Source organism: Opisthocomus hoazin, chromosome 1 (assembly GCF_030867145.1).
Source record: "Opisthocomus hoazin isolate bOpiHoa1 chromosome 1, bOpiHoa1.hap1, whole genome shotgun sequence".
Taxonomy (NCBI): Eukaryota; Metazoa; Chordata; class Aves; order Opisthocomiformes; family Opisthocomidae; genus Opisthocomus; species Opisthocomus hoazin.
The window spans coordinates 81,821,196-81,845,639 of NC_134414.1; the positions used below are offsets into that span (position 1 = coordinate 81,821,196).

The following is a 24,444-nucleotide window of genomic DNA, read 5'->3' on the forward strand; positions in this document are numbered from 1 at the left end:
CAGCCTGGAGCAGCTGACACGGCAGGAGGAGACTAGTGAGGAAGCGGGATCGTTCACATCTATCTTCCCACACCACCAAAATTCGCTAGGAGAACTCCGCGCCATACCGAGCTCACATCGGTGCCCGTCAGCCGTGGGCCCGGCGCGGCACCGCTTGCGAACACGAGACTCAAAGCCGTGCTGTGGGCCCGATCACCGGGCGTCCCAGGCTTCGCGCTGGGCAACTTTTCCTGAGGAAAAGCAGGAAAACGGGGTGCCTGGGTGAAGAGAGGGCGGCGGTGCGAGAGCGTGCGGCTCGGCTGCTAAACCCCGGGGCCGGTGTTGGAGTCCTGGAGCTCATCCCGCCGTGAAAACGGGGCCTCCTCGCTCCGGTGCCCTCCGTTTTCGGCTGCGCAGGACCGGCCGGGGCTGGGCAGCGCCAACCCGCACGCCCCGACGCCCTGCTCGGGCTGCTGCTGCTGCTCCAGCCCGCCGGGAAACCGCGCTCCCGGCCCCAGCGCGACGCCTCCGGCCCGCCGGGGTGCCGGGCTCCGCCGCCGCCCTCCCTCCCCGCCTCCCTCCCCGGGTAACGGCCGCCACCCCCGGGGAGAGGCCGCCCGGCCGCCGCGCCCTGACGAGTGCCGCCAGCCTGAGGAGCAGGCTCCGCAACCCCCGCTGTCCCACCGCCGCGGCGGGCGGCAGGGAGGAGCCGGCTCCCCGGCGGGAGGGGCAGCCCCGGCGGGCCGGGCCGGGCCGGGCCGGGCCGCCCTCGCCCTCCTCCTTCCCCCGCGGCGGCGGGGCAGCGCCCGGGCGGGCTGGGCGTGTTCGGCGCGGTGCCGCCCTCCGGCCCGGGCGGGAGCGGCTGCGGCGTTCCGGGCGCGGCTGTCAGGGAGCGGGCGGTGTGTGCGGGCAGGCGGCCATGCGGCGCTGGAGGCTCCTTCCCGCGGTGGTGCTCCTCGCCGTCCTGGTCCCCGTCAGAGGTGAGGAGGGGCCCTGCCGCGGACCCCGGCCGCCCCGCCGGGGTCGGGGAGGGACGGCTCCGCTGCCCTCCATCCCCGGGGCGGGCGGCCGGGCGCTGCCGCCCCGCACGGAGGTCGCGGGGGATCGGCGGGGCGGCCCCGGGGAGCGGGGGAGCCCGGGCGGCCCCGCGGGCGGCGGCTGCCCGGGGCAGGGAGGCGGCGCGCTCCCTCCAGCCCTGTTCTGGGTCGTTTCTGTGTGGGTTTTTCTTTCTTTTTGGTCACTCCTGACTAACCGGAGAAGTATTCGTGAGCTTGCTGCCTCCCTCCGGCACTGGCTCCGGTGAATAGGTGGTGCCGGCCCCGGGGGTGCCGGGGGGAGGCTGGGCGGGGGCTTCGGGGGAGCTCGGCGGGAGCTCGGCTTCCATTTTAGGAAAGCAAGAGGAGTTACGGCAGTTCCAGGGCGACAGACAGACAGTTACTCACCAGAAAGTCTGCTGTCACAAGGTAGCCTTTTTGAAAGAAAAAAAAAATTATTATGGCAAAAACTGCAAGGTAGAACACACCGGTGTGTTTTCTGAGAAGCCACTCACGGCTTCAGCGTGTGTCGGGGACGATTTTCTTGAACCCTGATCGAAACGGTGTGGATGTGATAGCACATTGGTATTAAGTGTAAGTAGAAAACTAACAAAGTTCCCAATATGAGGTTTTTTTCGGGAGGAAGACCCCTGAACTGGAATATGCAGGGCAAACTGTCATTTCCTATTTGTAGGTCTTGTTTCTGAAACCCCTTTTTATTTTTCCTTTTTACCATATTAATAGGTATTTTCTTTCAGGTGCTTTGTAAAAGTAGCGCTTCAAAACTTAAATAACTGTCTCTTTGCTGTAAGAGAGAAGGAAAAATATCTGTTCCTAGCTTTGCCTGGAAGCTGCAGATACTGCATGCAGGACTCCAGGCTCCAAGCCTGTTTCAGTTCAGTTCTTCTGTTGTGTCCTTCTTGCGATCTTAACTGCTGGGTTAGCAAAGCTGAGCTCTTGGAAAAATAGTAGAATTGTACAGTAATTGCCTTTAAAAGAGACAGAGGATTCAGGCTGCTGACATTCAGGTATCACCTTATTACTTGTGTGGAAAGCTTGCTCCTCACGGTCACAGACAGCAAGATCTTTGGTGTGATGCTCTTAAGGTGTGGGAATATTTGGAGTCACTCAGAAAAAGTCTTTCTGAACTTGCAGCCCAGAAGTTTGGAGTTGGAGAGAGTCTGTCTGGTTTCTGGTTTGCTGGAAGGAAAGCACACAAAAAACTGCCTTCAGCAGTTTTGTTTCAAATTCTGAGGAAAATGATGCTACATTTTTAACAGATTGCTCTTAAAAAGCTGGTTGATTTAGCTAGTTACTGGTTAATGCTGATAATATGAACCAAGTAGATAGGTTATAATTAGTTTGGACACTTTTTCCTTAAACAAAATGTGTAAAAATTTGATAACTGTTGAGAATGTCAGCCTGGGGAGGGTGGGGCCCTCCAGGGGAAGTTCACATTTGTGGTGGTGCAATCTTAAATTAAAATAAAGGCAAACCCTGAAATGCATACTTTTGAAAATTTGAATTTCACTGTTGACAGACTGTCTGTAGTTTGATTTTGCAGCACTGCCATAGAAAGTTAAGGATCTTACCGTATAAGCACTTCAGCTGTTATGCAACTGGTTTCACTGGGACCTCTTGCTTTCACGATGCAAGCGGACAAGTTGATGCCTTGCGACTGAGAATTTTTCATGGGATCATCCATTTTAGGGGCGTGAAAGCCATTAGTGTTAAAATGATATTCAACGTGTCATAAGGATTTGATCGTATTATTAAGAAAGGGTGAACTTTGTTATTTGAGCTTGCGCCGAAAAAGAGCTTGCAATTTTAACCTCAGAACTGATATTCAGGTGTTGTCTCATTTGCCAAGTATCCGCTCTGCAAGTCAGGCAAAGCTGGAATTTAGCTGTCATTGGGGCTGGATCCAGAGGAAGGTCAAGTGTGAGTTTTTATATCATCAGTGTCTATAGGCAGTCTAACAGCTTGCCCCTGCTGAGGAGCGGGATCTTTCCCTTACTCTCCTCCTGCACTTGGGCTGGTGCCCATCGGGCCCTGTGCTGAGATGATTCAGCTTGATAAATCGACAGTGACTAATCTGGTGCACTGAGTTTGCTCTGCGGTGCGGTGCGTTTGGTGGGTGTCAGAGCCAGCGCAAGGGAGCGGCAGGGCCGAGCATAGGGGAGTGGAGACGAGGAGTGGGCCGGAGGCTTCCTGCTCCAGCTGGCTGCGAGGTGCCAGCCGCCTCAGCTGTCTGACGTCTGCACAACCACCAGGTTAGCCTTGCGTCTAATTTTAGGTACCTGGTTTTCAAAATACAGCAGCAAAAGAAGTATTAGGCAGCAGATCTTCTATATAATTTATATGAAGAGCGCAGCAGAAGGAGAATTAGACAAAAACATCCATACATGATGAGCGGCAGGAAACTACTGCATGCGGACACGAGGCTCAAAAGTTTCCCTTACCTACTGTAGAAGGATTGAGGCATGAAAAGCTGTCTGCCTGCTGAGGAGCTCTAGTCTGGACTCAGTAATATATGCTTTAAGTATCCTTTGCAAGAATTGAGTAGGGCTTGTTGATTGAAACACAGTTGCCGCAAGAAATAGCAGTGGTAGTGAACACCGGGAGGTGAGCAAAATACAGGCTGGAAGCTGAGGTATCTGTGTTGTAAGATCAGTAGCCCGAGGTGAATTACGAGTGGAGATCCCTTATTTGTAAGCCTGCCATAATTACAGGGCTATGAGCAAAGGGAAGGAAACACTTGTGCCCCTGACTTCTTGTTGAGGCAAGTCAGTGTTGACAGAAATGACTAGTTGGATGAAAAACGGTGAAACGAACCTGTCTGTAACACAGTGGACGGAGCTTTCAGCCGGGGCAGAGAGGTGGCGCAGGGACTCCTGGAGACGAGTCTCTGCTTTCTGGGCTCTGGAGTTGTTTTCCTTTAAAATCTGATTTAAAAAAACAAACAAAAACAATCACACAACTTTCTTTCACTTGAACAATTCTAGTAGCAGTGCTAGTGTGCCTACATGGCAGCATGAACTTGAAAAGAGCAGCACGTGTTTCTTCATCTTTCTGTTTCCTCTAATTTGAAATGGGTAAGAGAGTTTTTTTGTGTTGTTGTTTATATAAAATGGCCACTGCACTGCTACATTAAAATGACATCACTGCAACAATCCTTAAGCTTTCTGTAGTTACAGTGATATAACTTGGCAAGAGTTAAGTGTGACTCAGCCTACTGCCATCCAGCCAAGACCAATTTCAATATTTTCCTGATGTTTCTCTGTTGCATGTGATGGGGTTGCCTGCAGTTGCGAAAGGACTCTGCTTTAACTCTTGCTATGTTGATCCTCTCACTGCAATCAACTTGTATTTCATCAGGTAACAGCTGTGTTAGTGAAATTCAATAATAACAGTAATCTTCATCAGTTAAGATCATCTCGGCAGGGGCAAGCCTCTTTCTTTTAGCCAGCAGTTGCTGGCACGGGAACCTACTCTGTGGAGTCCAGTATAAGTGGTTTGAGAGAATGTTATGAGCAAAACAGTCTCAGTTTGGGGAACTTGATTCTATGATTCTAACTGTTACTTAGATTAGCTTACGGTCAGTTAACTTGAACTTCTAATCATGGACATGGGAACTGAGAGACAATCAAGCCCCTAAGGTCCTCCCCCTTTCCCTACTTCGAGCTTAAGCCAAACACCCCTACCCCACCTCAGCTTCCCTGGTTTTTGCTGCAGCTTACCCTAAGCCCATCCCCTGCTCCTTCGGTGAGGTGACGGGCAGAGCAGGGAGGTTGTATGCCCAGTGGTTTCTTTCTGCTGCTAGTGCTTGCTTCCTGCTGATTTTTCTGTGCTCCTCTTTGCTTCTCGGTGTCCCTGCTCCAGCGAGGGTCGCTTATGGTCCCGCAGGGCTGTCCCTGCCCTGGTGTGGGTGGCGCTTGTGTGAGTGGCCCACAGCTGCAGTCCCTCAGGGCTGTCCTTGCCCTGATGTGGGTGGCTTATAGCTATAGTCCCTCAGCAATGTACCCTGTTGGCATGGACCCTCTGCTGGCCAGAGCACATCTCCAGCCCCATGTGCCCTCTGCAGTCCCTCCCTCTGCGAGTCTCTCAGGCCATCTCCTCACGTCTCCTGTCCCTGCTGGCTCATGCTCTTTCTTACATATGCTCAAGCAGGAATACTCTGTGTGCTCCTCTGACCAGTTGGAGGTTTGGTGCACGCGGTTGGTGTCAGTGCCAATGTGACATGACTGTAAGCAGCACGGGGCAGTTCATGGCTTCTTCCCAGACAGGGCAGCCTGCAGCCTTCTGCTGCTGGAACCCTGCCCAGATCACGCCCGGTGCATTCTTGAGCAACGTGTACCTAGGAACTGTTTGGACATATGTCTTGTCTGTAAAGACATAGGTCTTGTGTCTCCAAAACACACGGCATAGTTCATGAAGTAGACTAAGATCATTTGTCATATGTAAAAACACATATTTAATTTCATTATGACTTTTCAAAAGGCCACCTAGTAGGTAATTTCTGGTCCTCAAGTGACAAGGACTCCTTCCTTAGGGATTTCAGTTGCTGCAGGAGGATAGACACGATCTTGTGTCTAAATTCTGGTATCCCCAGGGCTGGCTGGCACTTTGTCACCCAGCTGAACTTGGGGTAGATGGTTTTCTGCAGGGCTGCTATGACAGGTTCCTACTTTTATGTTAACTGCTTTCCACCCAGCTTTGTAGAAGTGAGATTCCCTTTCCCTGGAGTGCAGTTTCAAGTTAGCCATTGTACTGTACTACCTTTCCAGATGCATGGGGATTAGAGGGAATATGATATACCCGCTCTGCTCCACAGTCTTCCCCTCATTCTTGGACAGCTGTGGTTTTGAAATGACTGCTGCTGTCTGAGTCTAGCCGAGGTGCATTCCATCATGCCAACAAATACGTTTGTTTGTTCCATGTAGGGTGCTGCCTACATTTTCTTTCCAAGTAGAAAAGCTGCTAGCAATCCATTGCTAGCTTTGCGACTGTGAGGACACAGCACTGCTGGTGTTGCTGAAGAGAAGGGGGCTGATCTACTTGCCAGGCTTCTCCAGACTTCCCTTTCTCTCAGTGCACATACTGGTTTGTCATTCATACTTTCCGTGTGTGTGGTATTGTTCCACAGATCTCACACTGCCTAGTTACTTGCACTATGGCTTCCTGAGACATGTCTAAGCTGCATTTTCTGCTCCAGTACATGAGCAGCAGTTTTGTGGACCCACCTGGCTAAAAATAGCTTTCCTTTGAGCTCACACCCTAAATCTATGCTGGGAAGTTGAGCTAGCTGGTCAACCTTGTTATTCTGTTCTCAAATTGCCTTTGAATTTCAGATATGTGCATTAACATCATGCGTTCAAGTAGATGTTTCTCAGAATAATGCTGTTGTATTACTTTCCATTCTTCTGATGCTGAAACTGGTTTTCCTCACTGCTGCTGATTATCATGATTCCAATCTGTGAGCCGTTTCTGCACTGTATTTGTGCTCACTCAGGAGTCTGTGTATATGTGTACTCAGGGCTACTGATGCTCCTGAGCATGTTCCAAGGTGACTCCAAAGGCCATTACTTCTGCAAACTGATGGCAGCCTCTCGTCCCTTTGCAGGTGACAGTCTCTCCTGTGGCGGGGCTCCAAGCTGCTTGGAGCCTCATTTCCTGCTGTGGTTTTACAGGATCCATCAGTAAACAAACTCCACTGGTTATTTTCAGCATATAGTTCATCATATGCTGAGGTATTTTATAGCCAGAGGAGTTCAGTCTTCCTCATATTGTTGATTTGCTGGCCACAGACTGATCAGTTCAAGTTGAGAAAGATAAAGATTACCTGTTGCCCATTGCTTAGTGCTTCTTCGAGAGTTTTTCCTGTAATCAGTTCATTATCAGTGCAGTGGAAAGGTTCTGTAGAGGTGTGTTGCTTTAAGGTTTTGTGGCTGATGCTGTGGCAGTGGGTAGGACTGTGTTTCCACCCCTTGCAACGGCCAGTTCCAGACATATTGCACACTGTTGCAGGTGAAGCAATTCATGTCTTGTTTCTTCAGCCAGAGGGATTGAAAAGAAAGCATTTGCAACATCAGTTGTAACGTACCAGACCTATTCTTTGGCTTCTGGCTTGTGCAAGAGCTGCAGCACACCTGGAACTAGAACTGTTAATGTAGTCGGCTGAACTCAGCATTGTACAAGTATACACAGAAGGTCAGTCTGACCTAAGTATTTAGCTAGAATATGTACTCTAGGGTTAATGGAAGGCCAAGATGTTGATGAGTGGTTGATACAGGAATGTCTAATCAGGAACTACTGTCTTTGGCAACAAAGTATAGGTTGGAAACATATGTAAGCTAATTAAGCTGTTTTTGAACAATTTGGAAATACCAGCAGAAGAATGATAAAGAACACCCTTAAGCAAACGATCCTCATTATAATACTAAAAATCACACCCCTTGAGCTGGAGACCCTGGCTCAAGCAGAGACCCTTACTCACTGAGCATGCGTCTTAAATTTAATGAGTACTGTGTCTTTAAACCAAAGTGAGAAGAAAACTAACCAATCATAGTTAGGAGGGTATCGCTGACAGGCGGAACTAGCATTTTTAACTCCGTAAATATGTGATGTGATTGTAACCAGGTGTGCTAGCTTTATGGAAATCCACCTAGCACCTGGTTTTGTGCAAAACCAGAAATAAACTGGTATCTTGGCTCTGTGTGCATATTGGATGTTGTATGCCAGGTAATGAACTCCGTTTGTGAGACAACACTAATGCAGCAGCTACATCATCCTTCTCCAAGTGATAGAGAAACCCATGAGGAGAGGTGCTATGTTAGACCTTGTTCTCACCAACAAGGAGGGGCTGGTGGGGAATGTGAAGCTCAAGGGCAGCCTTGGCTGCAGTGACCATGAAATGGTGGAGTTCAAGATCCTTTGGGCAGCGAGAAGGGAGCACTGCAAGCTCGCTGTACTGGGCTTCAGGATAGCAGACTCTGGCCTCTTCAAGGATCTGCCTGGTGGAGTATCATGGGATAAAGCCCTGGAGGTAAGAGGGGCCCAGGAAAGTTGGTTGATATTCAAGGACACCTTCTCCATGCTCAGGAGCGATGCATCCCAACAAAGAGGAAGTTGGGCAAAAATGCCAGGAGACCTGCATGGATGAACAGGGAGCTCCTGGACAAAGTCAAGCACAAAAAGGAAGCCTGCAGAGGGTGGAAGCAAGGACAGGTAGCCTGGGAGGAATACAGAGAAGTTGTCCAAGCAGGCAGGAATCAGCTTAGGAAAGCTGAAGCCCTGATAGAATTAAATCTGACCAGGGACGTCAAGGGCAACAAGTCAAGCTTCTATAGGTACGTCAGTGATAAAAGCAAGGCTAGGCAAAATGTGGGCCCTCTCTGGAAGGAAACGGGAGACCCAGTTACCCAGGATATGCAGAAGGCTGAGGTTCTCAGCGACTTTTTTGCCTCAGTCTTCACCAGTAAGTGCTCCAGCAACACCGCCCATGTCACAGGCAGCAAAGGCAGGGACTGGAAGAGTGAAGAACCGTTCACTGTAGAAGAAGATGAGGTTCAAGACCATCTAAGGAACCAGAAGGTGCACAAGGCCATGGGACCTGATGAGTTGCATCCATGGGTCCTGAGGGAACTGGTGGAGAAGTTGCTAAGGCACTATCCGTCATATTTGAGAAGTTTTGGCAGTCTGGTGAAGTTCCCACTGACTAGAAAAGGGGAAATATAACCCCCATTTTTAAAAAGGGAAAAAAGGAAGACACGGGGAACTACAGGCCAGTTAGTCTCACCTCTGTGCCCAGCAAGATCCTGGAGCAGATCCTTCTGGAAAATACGCTAAGGCAAATGCAAAATAAGGACAGCCAGCATGGCTTGACTAAGGGCAAATCGTGCCTGACAGACTGGGTGGCCTTCTATGACAGTCTTACTGCATTGGTGGATAAGGGAAGAGCAACTGACGACGTCATCTACCTGGACTCATGCAAAGCCTTTGACACTATCCCACATGACATTCTTGTCTCTAAATTGGAGACATGTGGATTTGATGGATAGGCCACTCGGTGGACAAGAAATTGGCTGGATGGTTGCACTCAAAAAGTTCTGGTCAATGGCTTGATGAACAGTTGGAGAACAGTGACAAGTGGTGTTCCTCAGGGGTCAGTACTGGGACTGGCGCTGTTTAAAATACTTGTCAGCAACAAGGACCATGGGATCAAGTGCACCCTCAGCAAGTCTGGAAATGACACCGAGCTGTGTGGTGCAGTCGACATGCTGGGGCAAAGGGATGCCATCCAGAGGGACCTTGACAGGCTGGAGAGGTGGGCCCATGTGAACCTCATGAAGTTCAACAAGACCAAGTGCAAGGTCGTGCATGTGGGTCGGGACAATCCCAAACACAAATACAAACTGGACAGAGAATGGATTGAGAGCAGCCCTGCTGAGAAGGACTTGGGGGTGTTGGTTGACAAGAAGGTGGACATGGACATGACCCACTCACAGCCCAGAAGGCCAACCATATCCTGGGCTGCATCAAAAGCAGCGTGGCCAGCAGGTTGAAGGAGGGGATTGTGCCCCTCTGCTCTGCTCAGGTGAGAGCCCACCTGGCATGCTGCGTCCAGCTCTGGAGCCCTCAGCACAGGACAGACATGGAGCTGTTGGAGTGGGTCCAGAGGGCTGCAAAAATGATCCGAGATCTGGAACACCTCTCCTGTGAGGAAAGGCTGAGAGAGTTGGGGTTGTTCAGCCTGGAGAAGAGAAGGCTCCGGGGAGACGTTATTGAAGCCTTTCAGTACCTGAAGGAGACCTACAAGAAAGCTGGAGAGGGACTGTTTGCAAAGGTGTTTAGCGATAGGACAAGGGGTGATGGCTTTAAACTGAAAAAGGGTAGATGTAGGTTAGATATAAGGAAGAAATTCTTTAATGGGAGGGTGATGAGGCACTGGAACAGGTTGCGCAGAGAAGCTGTGGGTGCCCCCTCCCTGGAAGTGTTCAAGGCCGGATTGGATGGGTCTTTGAGCAGCCTGGTCTAGTGGAAGATGTCCCTGACTGTGGCAGGGGCATTGGGACTGGATGATCTTTAAGGTCCCTTCCAATCCAAACCGTTCTATGATTTTCTGATTTTTCAAAACTCTGATATCTGTTGTTAACTGCCATTCTCCAGTATGCTTCTGGGCAGGCTGAACAGGACTGTTGTAAGATAAATGTGTTTGAGAGCCCCCCTCCTCTCTGTTTTTCCAGGCTACTAATTACTTTTTCAGTCTCACCAGCAGCCCCTTAATCAGTTCATTACCTCTTTCAGCAAATTATTTGGGTTGCTAAGGGAAGAACAACTGGGTCTGTCTGAGTGCATGCAACATTGCTGGGATCAGTAGAGTCCTGTAGCTGGTTCCATCCTGTGCAAACCACGCTGCCTGTAACAAAAGCCCAATGCCTTTCTGTCTCATCTGTCCACCTTCAGTGGTCAAGAAAGTCAAGCCCAAGGAGAGCAGGGACGTTAGGGGCAGTGGCAGCAGTACCTGTTGCCTGGGGCTACCAGTCTTGTCTCTTCAAACCGAGGTTCCCTTCCACTGGAGGTAGGCATGTGTCTTCTTCACTTACTCTGTGTATAACTACTCATTCGTCACTGCTACACAAGGACAATAAGATGCATGGAGCACCAGTGTATATTAGGGCACGATGCAAATGAGGTTAAATGGTACCTGGCCACCTTGCCCAGACAACCTGATAAATCTGGTGATCTGCACCTGCTGCCAGGCCAACAGCAGGTACTCCCCAGCGCGGTGAATGCAGATGGGTTGTCAGAACAGCATGAGGCCCGTGGTTGAGCCAAGCTCCATCCCAGCATCTAGGATAGGGGCATGCAGAATTCCTGTTCTTTCCAGGCATTTTTCCCCAAGATTTGCCATACTGCCAGAAGGTCAGTATTATCCCTGGCCTTGCTGTTAATCCTATGGCATGCTCTCTCCAGCATGGTGCACAGCAGGTCATTCCTTGGTCAGCAGGGGGCCCATCATGTTATCAGACCCTGCAAGTTATTCCCAATAACAGAGAAACAGTGGTCCAGCTTGTGTGTCTTGGCCTTTGCCTGTCTGTCTGTGTCTTAACAGCTGCTGCAGGAGGTCTCCATGCCACCTTGCAAAAGCATGTGGTAGCAGCAACAGTGCCGAGTCAGCTTTTCTGCAGACTTGGGACTGCAAAAGTTGGTGTTTGGACGGTTGCTTGGTATCATAAAAACTAGTTTTAGTTCGCTTTTTCATTAAAAAATAAAAAAAAATCCTCTTGTCTTTATATGCTTGCAAATTCTAGTGTGGGAAAGATTTCCCTGCTTGCTGCAGGAAAGCACATTTTTCACCTGTTGAAAATAAAAGTTACTGCAGTGATCCTTATCACAAACTGCTTTTAAACTGGTTTAGTCTCTACATCTGATGTGACTGGGGAGCCCAGGTGAATAGGATCCAGATTTTCTACAAAGAATTTCAAAAAGTCATAAGGCAAATTCCTGTGACAGTCCAAGAACTTAGTTCTTCGTGGCGTAAGGCCTGTTTACAATAGTTTGTCTAAATGCTGACAGTTTTTCTGAATATAGGACAGCTCCTTTAAAATATGTAATTAACATGTCAAATGCAGGAATCATTCTAACATGTTTCGGGGAAAAGATCATTTTAAAAGAAAACATTTACATCTGAAGTTAGGTCTCATCACACAATGTCACTGGCTGTATAACAAATGCAGTTGGTTTCCTTCATGCAGATTTCAGTCAGCTGTGAAGAGTCCGCATACTGTAAACATCTAAGAAATGGCGTCTTTATTCTTGTAAAAGGGAATCATGTTGACTGAAGTAACTGTTAATTAACTGCAGGGATGATTTCTGCCCTGTTTTCCTCATAGCTTGAGTCCTGTAAAACTCCCGTTGGATCTCTTGTTTTTTTGAAATTTTTCACAAGAAATGGTATTAATTTCTTGATGTGTGTGAAGTATCTGCAAAGCTCATTTCACTTTGAGCCAAAGAGCTTTAATCTAGGTAAAATTTAAACTTTGTTTTTAGGATAGCAGTTGTTCTTTCATCAGGTAAATGTTATGACTTGGCACACAAGTTAATCTTTCCATGAAATAGAAATTCTTTTTGATTAAACACCCATTGATTTAATTGGTAAAACTTTCATTGGTAAAAATCTACTCAGATTTTGATTATGAAACTATCTTCGTGTGCTCTTTTTGCTTAACAACAGGAATTACTGCTTGTATCTTTTCTGTTTGTGAAGAAGTCCAGTATTTTGAAGGACAAATAAAGTAAAAAATTTGTTAAACTGATATTTCCAGGATGGCAAATTTTGCAAGTCTGGTTATACTTTGCAATGCTGGTGGTATTACTGTTTTTATTTCTACCACAAAAATACTACACTCTAAACCTTTTCTGTCTGGAAAAAATGGAGTTGCAGTGTTTAGACTTATATTTTACCACAACTTGTTTCTTCCCTGTGATTTGGAGGAAAATATTGAACCTGCATGAAGAGGAGAGGGGTTGGTGGTAATAATAGTAGTAGCGTGACGTGGTGAATTAAAAATAAGTGAGGCAAATGTGTCGTGTAGGATACAGTTGTTATTAGAGCTGGTGCTATTGTTGGACAAAACAGACAGCTCTGGAGGCACACAAGTTCTCGTTAAATTTAGAAACAGGAAGTTTCAGGATAAGGTTTGGGGGAAGCGTTTGGGGAAGCCTGTATGCAAAGCTTTGGGAGAAGGTTATCGTTTTCTATATTACTATCTTTATCTTTCAGTCTTCTGTTTATTCCCTTGCCTCCAGCTATCCTTGCCCATCTGTATTCTACCTCTTTGATGCCAGAAATCTCTGCCTGCCTCTCTGTTTCTCAGTACTTCCTGGATGCCAGGCATCTTGTGACTGAATCCCAGTTTCAGTCGTTAGTTCTCCAGCTGTTCCCTGCCCTCTCCTTCCCCAAACATTGCAAACAGTTGCACAGACATGACTTGGGGGTTGGGATACGTGACCGCTGAAGGTCCCTTCCAGCCCAAAGCATTCTATGATTCTATGACTCCTTTGAATCAGAGCTGTCCCTGCTTGTCTTAGCCAGCAGGTTTTCAATCCGATTTACGACATCGCGGCCCCCTCCCCTTTTCACAAAAACTTCTGTCTTTCCTTTTTGCTGTTTTGGCCTGCTGTAAAGGCCAGCTCTTTACGGTGCTAACTAAGCAGAGTCGTGAGCCTTTTAGGCAAGAGCTGTGATTCTGTAGCTTGCGGCTGTGGCAAGCAGACAACTTCTCTGCATCCAGACCTCTCCAACCCTGTCTCCCACTTCCCTGCCCACTGCTTCTGCTACTCCTTTCCCTTGGGTGTTGCCATTGCATCTTTGTCACTGCCTCCCCTGCCAGTCCTGTACCCAGGCACGGCTCCCTTCAGTTTGCAGTTCTTACCTGTCCTGAGGACACTTTTTTCCATCCCCTCCTATAGCTTTCCTGGGGTGTCCTACAAAAGGAGTAAATTCAGAGTGCAGACAGAAGTCTGGCATGTGTGATAGCTACCTGCAAGTGGTAACACTGGAGTATAAAATCCAGTTTATGTTAGAAGGTGATACAGAAGCAGAGTGGAGATGATTAAACCATTTCTTAGGGTGGACATGGAGAATTCTTGTTAAAAGTTTCTGTCTAATTATAGCAGAAGTGCTTTCACAAGATGCACTTGAACTAGAAATGCTTAAGGTTTCACTGTGAAGGCCTTCCAGGTGTTTTGCTGAGCACATGAACACATTAGAATGACTAAGAACGTAGCCTTGGTACAACAGGGAAGATTTATCTTGTTCCTCAGGTAACAACAATGAAGGTTGGTAATTTAAAAAAAATGATTTTTTGACAAGAAACACAAAATAAGCTCTCATTTGGCAAAACCTGTGTCACATTTGTGGCTTGCCGTATGTCTGTGGCTGCCACTTAGTTGGATTCCAACTAACCTATTTAGTTTTTTATCTGTCTAGTTTGGGCCACTAAAGCTAGTCACATTGACCTGGGTGCACACAGTATGTCTGTGTGTGCGGCAGTCCTTCAGAAATGTTTTATAGGTAGTAATTTTGAATACATGATACAAAGTTAGTTGAAGGATTAAAAATGAGCCTTGTCTTCCTCTGGTGTTCGCCGTTGCCCAGAGAAGCAGGCTGCTGTCACGTCACATGTCCTGTGGCTGAAGCCAGGCTGCCTGTTTCCGAACCAATGCTGGGATGGTGCAGTGGAGTACAAGCTGGGAAGTCCTGGCTCACTGAATTGCCACTTACTGCAACTCTGTCACAATTAAACCCTTAATAGTAAATGCCTGGAGGAAGAAAAGTGTCACTGGTGCTAAGGAAACACATCGACATTTGAGGCTGGAGCAGAACAAACTTTTTTTTTTTTTTTAGAAAATGAGTTGACTAGTACCAGAACTGATTCAATCTCAGAGCAATGGATTAAAATATGAGCTGAATCATTGCAAACCACTGCACTGGGTCTGGTTTCCTTTACCCCTGCCTTCCCCACAGGAAATCCTCATAACACTGAAAGAGTTCTTCTTCTTTCTTTTAGCAAAAGCTGTAGTAGCTCTTTTTAATTGCAGATTGAAAAGACTGTGAAATCTTTTTAGCCATTGCTGGAGAAGCTACGATGAAAAGAGTCTAGAAAAACAAAGTGAATTTTACTGTTCAGTTAATGCTTCTGACTAGATTACAGATTTTGTTTGAATTTTGCTTTTAGTATACCAATTGTTTTGAACTGGTGAGGAAGGTAAAAGAAACAGGCTGTGAAAAGAAACTGTCAGCTTACAAGTACCAGCAGGCAGAAAACAGTCCTGCTTACTACAAGCCATCATTTCAGTGTATTGCTGTAAAAATAAAAATATTCTTCACCTAGTTCTGTGCACGTTGCAAGTGTATATTTCAACTAAATTTTATTTTAAGGAAGGAATTTCTAAATGGAATGCCAAGTTCCATTTGTTTGGTCATCATAATTTAAATTCTTTTTCCTTGATCAGTGAGGCTTATTTACCACTCTAACTGTTGAGTTTTTTTTTGCAGCTTTTACTTCACTGGCTGCCAGATCAGAAATCTTGGTTTCTTAATGCTTCTTTCTTGTGCTAAAATTTTACCATCTTTCATCTAGTGCAGACCTCCCTAACCTTTCTGCAGCTGAGCCTCGCTGCTGCCCTTTCCTGTTCCTCCGAGCCCTCTCTGGGACTGCTCTTCCTTCTGTCCCTCCCTGCCCCAATCCAGGGGGCTACCGGAGGTGCAGAGTGCGAGCAGATGCGGAGGCAGACAAAACAAAATGCTGGTGATTCCTGACCATTTGGTGGGGAGGGAATCCTCCGGTCTGTCATCTTACACACTTCATTGCTGTGTAAAGTGTTTTGCTGAATATGGGGTTGAGCAGAAAAAGCGCACAACTCTTAAAAGTCGTGGCTCACGAGATCACACAATTGTCCTGAAAACACTTTTCCCTTTCTCTGCCCAAGGCTGGGCAGGATACTGAACTGTGCGGATGCATATAGAGGTTTCCAGTGCAAAGAGAGTTTAGAATGCTATCTGAATAGGAGTACAGATAAATTTCTGGCAGTAAAATAGCATTAGGTTGCTTGATGCCAGGTGTAGTTACTTTCAAGAGAACCAATGAATTTATTGAATTATACAATACTGAAGAGTTTGCAACCTGCTTGGATAAAACAGGTTTCCTTAATTTGAGACTAATCTTTTGATTGACTGGCACTGTAGTCTTTCCAGTGTATTTAACTGTTAATTTTTGGTGCTGGCTGCAATTTGAGTTGTTATCCAATGAGCCTTAATGTTCATGAATCTGTGCATGAATGTGAGAACACTGAGTGTTCAAGGGCCTTGAATGCATGCCCCTTCCCAGCCCAACCATCCTCTCTGGTGTCCATCTTTGTGCCATTGGTGTGTACATTGCTCCCCAGTTTTCAGTGTACCATTCTGACTACGATATGCCCACTGTTTTGAAATACATGCTACAGAGCAAGATGTCGGTCAACTGCGGAAAGATTCTTGCCAAGAACTGCTGAAGCTATTGCTGTTGCTAGATGTCTGCTAGTGGGAGGCTAGGACCAAAACACAGAATTACAAGGACATCTCTCAGCTTCCAAGAAATAAAGTCCATCCTTACAGGGCCGATCTGTCCCTTGGTTTCTTTTACTTAAGCATGAACAGTACCAAAGTCTCCAATAAAATTCCGCTACCTCACTACATGGCAATGTATAATGTGAACGAATATTTATTAACAAAGTTAATACATTTTCATACTATAAAGACTGATTGATACAATAGTTAGGGAAGGGAACTTCTGTAACAAAAGTAAATGTGAGCCTTGTGGTAAGAATGCACCTGGTTATGGAAATTTAGGCTGTGTGAGTAGTAGCTGCAAGGCTTGTCAGCTTTATGAAAGCTTAAAGTCCTGTCTATCAAGCAGCTTAAACTTTGAAGCTGCAAGTAATGTGTACTTAAAGGATTTGGGTTTCGTTGGCTTATAAAAAAGTAACTGCTGACATTTCTTATGCCAAGACAGAATTTCAGAAGTAGCTGAATGTGAAGTAGTTGCACGCTGCCTGCTTGATCTTGGTGAGATTTGAGAATGGGGTTTCCTGAGACTGATGCAGAGCTCCTGGTCCAGCTCTGGCAGATTTCTGAAAAGGCAATGATTGAGCAGCAGTGTCTTGGCCCGTTGTGCCTGCTCTGTGAGCTTTCCTGGGGGAACAGTGATTGTGCTGGCCCCTGAGACCTGGGAAGAGGGACAGCAGGTGCTGCTTGCCTGTAGGTGCTGTGCTGAAGCAAGAGAAGGCAGTGGCAGCAGTGGCTGCAGGGCTGGCATTGCTGACATCGGGTAACTTCATGCACAGAGTGATGCCTCTGTGGTTTAGCACTGCTAGGAGGAAGAGTACCAAGAACTCAAGAGCACTTACCTAGAAGACTGAAAATTTCAGCGTGCCTAGCACTTGTGGGTACAAGTACCAACATGCAGGCTTTAAATAACATAAGGCTAGATGCTGTTTAATCAAACACCTCCAGCCTTCCTTGAGGGTATGCTGCACGTGAATGCAAGCAAGACTGTGCTTCTCTCTGCTGATTATATTTTGCCTTAGTCCCTGAATTTACATGAGAGGAAGCTTAACATTTGTTTTTTAGAAAATACATTATTAAAATACTGACTAATTTTAGTTATGAGTTTGTGCTTGGTAAGGCCAAGTACTTATGTGAACTAGCAATAAGCAGAGTATATGGCATTTGCGGTCTTGAAGCATGGTCAGGCTCTCCTGAAGTTACAAGTAAGAAGAAATGAGCGAAAATAGATAAGTATCTCCAATATCTTTTTATTTGTTGCTGTCTGGATTCAGCACCTTTACTAAAGCACCTCATTTTTCAAAATTTTCCCATCCTGTTTGGTTCAGGAAAAAAACCCCACCCTTTTTGCAAAACCCTTTTTCTCTCTTCCCGCTTACTATCAAAGTGCCCCTAAACTTGTCATTTCTTGATGCAAGTGCCATGCTTCTGACATCCAAATGTCATCCAAAGCAGCCTTTGTTAATGTGGCTTAGGTTTCTGCTTACAAACTTCATGAGTGTCCTGATTTTGGATGGGGTAGAGTTAATTTTCCTCCCAGTAGCTGCTGTGTTTTGGGTTTGGTAGGAGAGTAATGTTGATAGCACTGATGTTTTCAGCTGTTGCTAAGAAATCAGGCTTTCCTAGTCTCCCATGTTCAGCTAACGAGCAGGTGTGCAGGAGCTGGGCGAAGCAGAGCCGGGCAGCGAGCCCAAGCAGGCCAATGGAAATATTCCATATCGTGGGCGTCATCCTCAGTTTATGAATGGGGGTTGGCCAGGGGCAGGAATCTTTTCTCGCTTACTCGTTTCCATGAGTTTGAATTGTCGCTTGTCAGGAGTTCGAACTTTTCCAGGAGTTCAGTCTTTTTCAGGAGTTTTGCGAAACTCACAAAATTCGTGAGTTTGGCGTTCCGTGATTTCTGCTCGGGGACCGGCTGCAACTCGGTCATCGGGCGGTGAGAAAATTGTAGTGTAGATCATTAGTTTTGCATATGCATTATTATAATTAATATTATTAAGAGTAATATTATTAGTATTTCCCTTGTTGCCTTATTAAACTGTGTTTATCTCAACCCACGAGTTTCCCCTTTCATCTGTTTCTCCTCCCATCCTGCTGTGGGGAAGGGGAGGGGTGAGCGAGTGGCTGTCAGATCCTAGTTGCCAGCTGCCAGGTTAAACCACGACAATGAGACGAAGCAGTGTGTTTCATTCTGCAGCTGTGAAAAGAACTGCAGAGAGACAGAGTGATTTTTCATAGCACCACAGGGTGCTGAGGCTGGAGGACACCTCTGGAGACCTTCCGGTCCCACAGCTTGCTCCAGCAGGGTCAGCCACCACAGGTTGCCCATGACCATGGCCAGCTGGATTTTGAGTATTTTGAATATGTGAGGAACGTACTCTCTGCAAGAAACAACTTTCCCTGAAGCACGGAAGATACTTGAGCTCTTTCCAAGCTGCTGTTAGTGACAGTGCTTTCGAAGCTCCTTTAAGCTTAAGGAGGAGATCTGGGACCTGTGGCTCTGCCATTCGATATTTGATGTTGGTTTGCCACTGAGGGTCATAACCAGAAGACAATCACAAGTGTCCAGACCATTGCTTGGAGGGAAGGTGGTCACATCAGTTATGGACCTTCAGAACTACAAACTGTAAGAAAACAACGAGACTGTGGTAGACAACTCATTGCTGGGCAGGTTGTGATAAAGATGCCAAATGTTTGCTCTTAGCTTTGCTACTTGATTGAAGGAGCTCACAGGAGTTCTTAGACCTTTTATAACTCTTGTGTAGTTCTCTTTTACCCTTTCTGATTTTGGATAAGCAGCTCACCATTTGGCAGGACTGTTGCTATCATGTTGATTCTCTAGCTTCGTGGTTGCCTTGGTTCTTCTGTGTACTTTCTGCTGATTTACAGCTATTCATTCTGTCCTCTTATTCCTGTATAAAATCCTTCCCGGAAAACTCTGCTTACAGCTAGTGTTTAGAGCCCCGTTGTGTTTTCCTACTTTCTACAGCTCAAAGGAGCAACAGAAGTTGCCCAATACACAGGAAACTTTTAGACAAGCGAAATTCCTCAACTTGTGCTTCAAAATACAGGTTTTTCTTCTCCAGTAAATGGCTTATTGTAACACGAGCTGTTAAGAAACCCTCACGTGATGACAGTTAACTAAGTAAACACTTTTGAGTCAAAATGTGACCTTATAGACTTTTCAAAAAATATTAAATTGCCATTTTTGGATGAACGGAATAGTTAGTAATTCAAATATTAAAATAAATTACAAATTAGTCTAAAAACTATTTTCTAGCAGTCAGATCAGAAAAAGATTAGGCCACGTATTTCCCTAACTTTTTCCGTACTGTCTTTTCAAGATTGCTGCAAATAAAGTAATTTTTCAGTGAAGTAGCTTTTGGATCACTGTACAAAAATTAAATATGATAGTTATTAGGGTAGTCTTATGCATCTTTTTGAAGAGGAAATAAATCTTTTTATTGGTTGCAGCAGAGGCTTAGCTGACTTTATTCCCATCAGATACATTAGTGAACACTCCAGATGTGCAGAAAGGAGACACTCCCCAGATGCAGAAAATTATCTTTGCTTTTTGGCTGATTTACAGTTGTTATTTGTATTTGGGCTGCATTTATTTTAGGTAGAAAGGGGCTTCATTCCTCTAAACAGAACTTTATGCAAAGCTTTTTGTTTTCTGTTGCTCTGCAGAGAAACTAAACTTGAAAAGCAGCATCAATAGGTGGGTACTTGTAGGAGGAACAGGGTTTGAAACCAGCCATGTGGGATTTAATTTCATGAGACTCCAGGCAGGGCTAATTATAAACTGCTGCTTGGCAGTGGGAGTAAACATCCCGTCTGCAGTGCCTGACATGGAGGGATCTTGCCTGAAAACCTCTGCCCTGGCTGGGAGGAGGAGTACAGTTTGAAGTACGTTCTTCCACTTGCAGTGAGTGGTTTTCATGTTCCAGGTCCTCCATTTAAAACCTTAGAAAGGCAGTTCTTACAGCAAGGTGTGGAGAACCAAGTCACCTTTCTCTCATTTTTTTTGTAATTAGGTTGCACCTCTTGGTTTTGCCTGCTTAGGACATGTTGGAAAATAACTGTCAGAATGTGAGCTGACCAGTGTGAGTCTTTTATTGTAGATAACTAATGCTGTTGGGGCAAAACCTGGATTGAAATCAAGTGCTGGTAAGCTTAAAAAGCAATCATGATGGCTTTGCACTGTTAGTTTAAGTGTTTCATGAACAAATGTCAATGTGCTGGCCTTCCTCTATTTTCCGTAGCTTCTGTTATGGTTAGGTGTTGGAATATTTCCACTCCTTGTCTTTTCAGTCCCCCAAGGGGGAGGAGCACAAGACATGGGAGTGTAAAATCCAGTTTCCCTGCTGGAAGTTGGAGAAGCTGCGTTTTGCCTCGTTCCCAAAGAGTTTATGCCCTTGTGGTTACCAGCACCCTCGTCCCCCAAGAGGGCTGCCAAACCTGATGTAAGCTCTACAGAAATAAGAGGCCTCTCTGAGCTGAAGATTTTTGCAGATTTCATGAAAATGAGTGCCTGGGCAGCAGCACAGATCCAAGTTGGGCAATCACCAACTGTATGAAATTTGACAAGACCCAGTGCCAGATTCTGCACCTGGCATGGGATAATCCTGGTTATACATACAAACCGGGGGGCCAGAGGCTGGAGAGCAACCCAGTGGAAAGAGACTTGGGGGTCTGGGTTGATAGCAGGTTGAACCTGTGTCAACATGTGCTCTGGCAGCCGAAAGGGCCAACCGTGTCCTGGGGTGCACCAAGCACAGCATAGCTAGCCGGTTGAGGGAGGTGATCGTCCCACCCTACACTGCACTGGCGCGGCCCCACCTCCAGTACTGTGTGGTTTTGGGCACCTCAATGTAAGGACATCAGGTGGTTGGACTTTATGATCTTAAGGTTGGTCTTTTCCAACCTAAATGATTCTGTGATTCTGTGAAATTATTAGTGTGTCCAGGGGAGGGCAACCAAGACCATGAAAGGCCTCAAGGGCAAGACTTACGAGGAACGGCTGAGGTCGTTTGGTTTGTTCAGCTTGGAGAAGAAAAGGCTGAGGGGTGACCTCATCACCGTCTACAGCTTCCTCACGGGGGGCAGCAGAGGGGGAGGTGCTGATCTCCTCTGTCTCGTGACCAGCGATAGGACACGAGGAGGTGGAATGAAGCTGTGTCAGGGCAAGTTCAGACTGGACATTAAGAAAAGGTTCTTCACTGAGAGGTTGGTCGTTCACTGGAACAGGCTCCTCAGTGCAGTGGTCACGGCACCAAGCCTGTCAGAGTTCAAGGAGTGTCTGGGTGACGCCCTTAGTCATATGGTTTAGTTTTAGGTAGTCCTGTGAGGAGCAGGGAGTTGGACTCGATGATCTTTATGAATCCCTTCCAACTAAAGATATTCTATGACTCTGTGTTTGTAAGTTAGTTGGCCACTGATGGAGTGTCAGGTAACATTCAGCTGGTGGGACAGGGACAAGCTGACCACTGCCACCTGGTCTGTAGGCCTATGACTGGAAGACCAGCTGCAGCATGGAGACTCTGTGACACCCTGTGCTGCGGAGGGTGCTGGGGAGGAGGGAAGGAGGAGAGCACCAGCATTTTTAGGAAAAGTTGAAGCAGTCTTCCTCAAGTGAGAAAGTTGTTTGTGGTGATTCATCACCAGTCTCCTTTCTTGGTGTGTCACCATGCACGTGACTAATGGAGGAACTTTCCAAAGCTCGTGTTGGCTTCTGCAATGGAATGTAAATATGACTAATCTCGTAGCAGTAAGTATGTGAGAGCGGTGATGGGTCTTTGCAAAGGACTCCTATTTGTGTAGTTACTTTGCTCTCTTGAATACCGTCTAGCTCATCAGCTCTTCAAAAGCTTATGTCTGCTCTTTTATTTTACCTGCTGGGTTCTCACCCATCTGACACAAACTATCAGGTTACTGGGGACAGCCTGCTGAAGGTCTGCCTCTTGAGATCCTGGTATTTGAGCTACGGACATGGAAGGAAGAGAGTGTAAATACTTCTGAAATTTTCTTGAATCTTCTCCTGCCCCCACGAGCTAGAAATACCTGCTGTATTGTGCTTTATATGCAATATATCTGCTTTACTTGCAATTATCTTTGCTCAGACTAAGAAAATGCTCATAAGCTCAGTTACTCTGGGTGCTCCTTAAACCTGTAGGGAGTGCAGTATATTCTTGCTGACTTTTTCTTCTCGGATCCTGCTACCACTTTTATTCTAGCTTTGTAGCTTTATCTCTGTTGTCTGATTGTTTCTTCCCTGGAACTAGCTGAATCGTTGGTACTGAGCCTCTCTCCTTTCAGACCAAGTAACTGAACTTCTAGTTTAGCTGGACCCAGCCATACTAAAAGCTAAGCGAATGCAGTTGTAAAAGCAAGTCCTTTAAACACATATGAGGGTTTGTCGTGAACAGTGGAGAAACACCCAGTCTTTGGTGCGAAAGCGGACTGCCAGCACTTCAGAGTGCAGATTATTGTAATGAGTTTCTAAAGCTAGGTTTTGACATTTTCTGCTGCCATTATTGAGATAAAGTAATGTGTTTGAAGAGTCTGACATCTCGCTGCATGCTTGGAAAACAGAATTGTGATCACAGAATATTGAATAATTCTAGTCAATGTAGAATGATTTTTTTTCTTTTATTTACTCTCAAATTTGTTTATTGCTCTCTCAAAGCTTGTCTTATGTGAGATTGGCAGTCAGCAGTCTTATCCTAAATTATTTCTCCATGAAGATCATGTGTGAAAACAATCCCTTAAAATAGCACTGTCACTGAATGCACGGTCTTTTACACTGGTTTCCTCCTCTTGAGGGAAACCACTGCAGCTGGAACCATTCAGAGTTCTCAGACTAAGTTTCATGGTTGCAGCGAGAGTCTTCAAGCAGCCTCTTTTCTGCTCTAGGTAAAACTTGAAGCTGCACCAAAGCATAATGTTGAGCATATGTGCTTGTTTTTCCCTCTGCCACTCCCTCTAAAAAGAAATAGTGATCTTGAAATATAGCCACCAATGTAACATTCATTGACTTAGTGATACATCTTTAACCTTGAGACAGATGGTGGTGGTCCATCCTCTGGGTGCTGTTCTGGTAGAGCATTTTGAGGAGCATGCGTCTTCAATAGATCCTTCTGCCTACCGTCTTGTAGTTAGACTAGCAAGTATCTGATCAGGTCCTGTCTTAGGCATTCCTTCCTGGAGGACTGTAGCCCGAGAGATGTATGTACTTGAGAAAACAAACAAACCTGAATTCAAGTTTGAGGAACAACTATGAAAATACCTGCTTAAATTTCTCTTCAGTGTTTTGACCTTTTTTTGCCAGCTAATATGAAGGTTTCTTGGTGTAGTCTAAACACAAAGGGGTAACTTCAGAGGTAGCTGAGATTTGGGTCTTAGCAACTGCTTATTTTACTGAGGTTTTTAAGATTGTATTGCAAGATGATGTAGGTTTCAGATAAACAATCTGCAAATGTTTTGCATTTTGTGAAACAGATTTTCATGAGCTAAGTATCTAAAAGAGCTTATGGTTTCCACCTGGAGTGAAGAACACCAAGTGAAGTATCTTCCTGCTTTCTGTCCAAGATCTATACCTAATGACTTTATCCAGGAGCTTCTAACAGCACTTTGCTCGTGCACCAAAATAAAGCCATGAATTGCCTCTGTTTCCATGAAGGGCCCTGTCACAGACCAGGCAGTGCTACCTCCCTACCTGGCTGTGAGCAAGGTGGTACTTAGTTTAAATGTTACAGTTACTGCTGCTTAGACTTCAGATTTCAGTTTCTGCTGTAGTGTTCAGTTGGCCAGACTGAAGACTAGCTTGAAGCATGTTTTCAGGAAACTGCAAGCTTGCCTTTGATTTTTTAATTCCAGCTGTCATTCCTTGCTTCCATATTAAAAAACCAAAAATGTACCGTAGCCTTATTTCTTCTCTGGAAAAAAGAAAGGCATTGTTAGTGCAATTATCTGAGAAGGAAAAGAGATTTCAGTTTTGACCTCAGTTGAGATGAAAGATGTCACCAAGTAAACGAGCATCTGTCATTCCTGGTGCTAGACCTGTGACTTGTCCCTGTCTTAACTTGGACTGTCAAGTAAGCAAAAGGATCATTCTGCTTGTGGTTGGATTTTTGATGCTTGTTTTTTATTCCTCTCTTCAGACTTTGCAGTAGCCAGTTCTGATTCCTCTGCTGTAGCTACATTCTCACAGGAAAAGCCAGACACAACAATGCTGTATGCCTGTATCTTCTGAATTACTGTAGCTCTGGCTGGCATTAGGTTTTGCTCTGGCTGGCTTGATATTCAGTATGTAGAAAAGGT

General features: G+C 46.1%; 1 protein-coding gene across 2 annotated transcripts in view; it reads left to right on the top strand.

Moving 5' to 3' along the window:
• The first annotated feature begins 783 nt into the window (after positions 1 to 783).
• The window catches only part of LOC104326407 (CD99 antigen), a 35,430-nt gene continuing 11,769 nt past the window's right edge, over positions 784 to 24,444 (top strand). The window contains exon 1 of one of the 2 annotated variants that reach the window (XM_075427828.1): positions 784 to 959. In XM_075427828.1, the coding sequence (XP_075283943.1) occupies positions 899 to 959 (61 nt within the window). In that variant the 5' untranslated portion in view covers positions 784 to 898. The remainder of the gene's footprint in view (positions 960 to 24,444) is intronic. The other variant, XM_075427838.1, reaches the window with a different exon arrangement.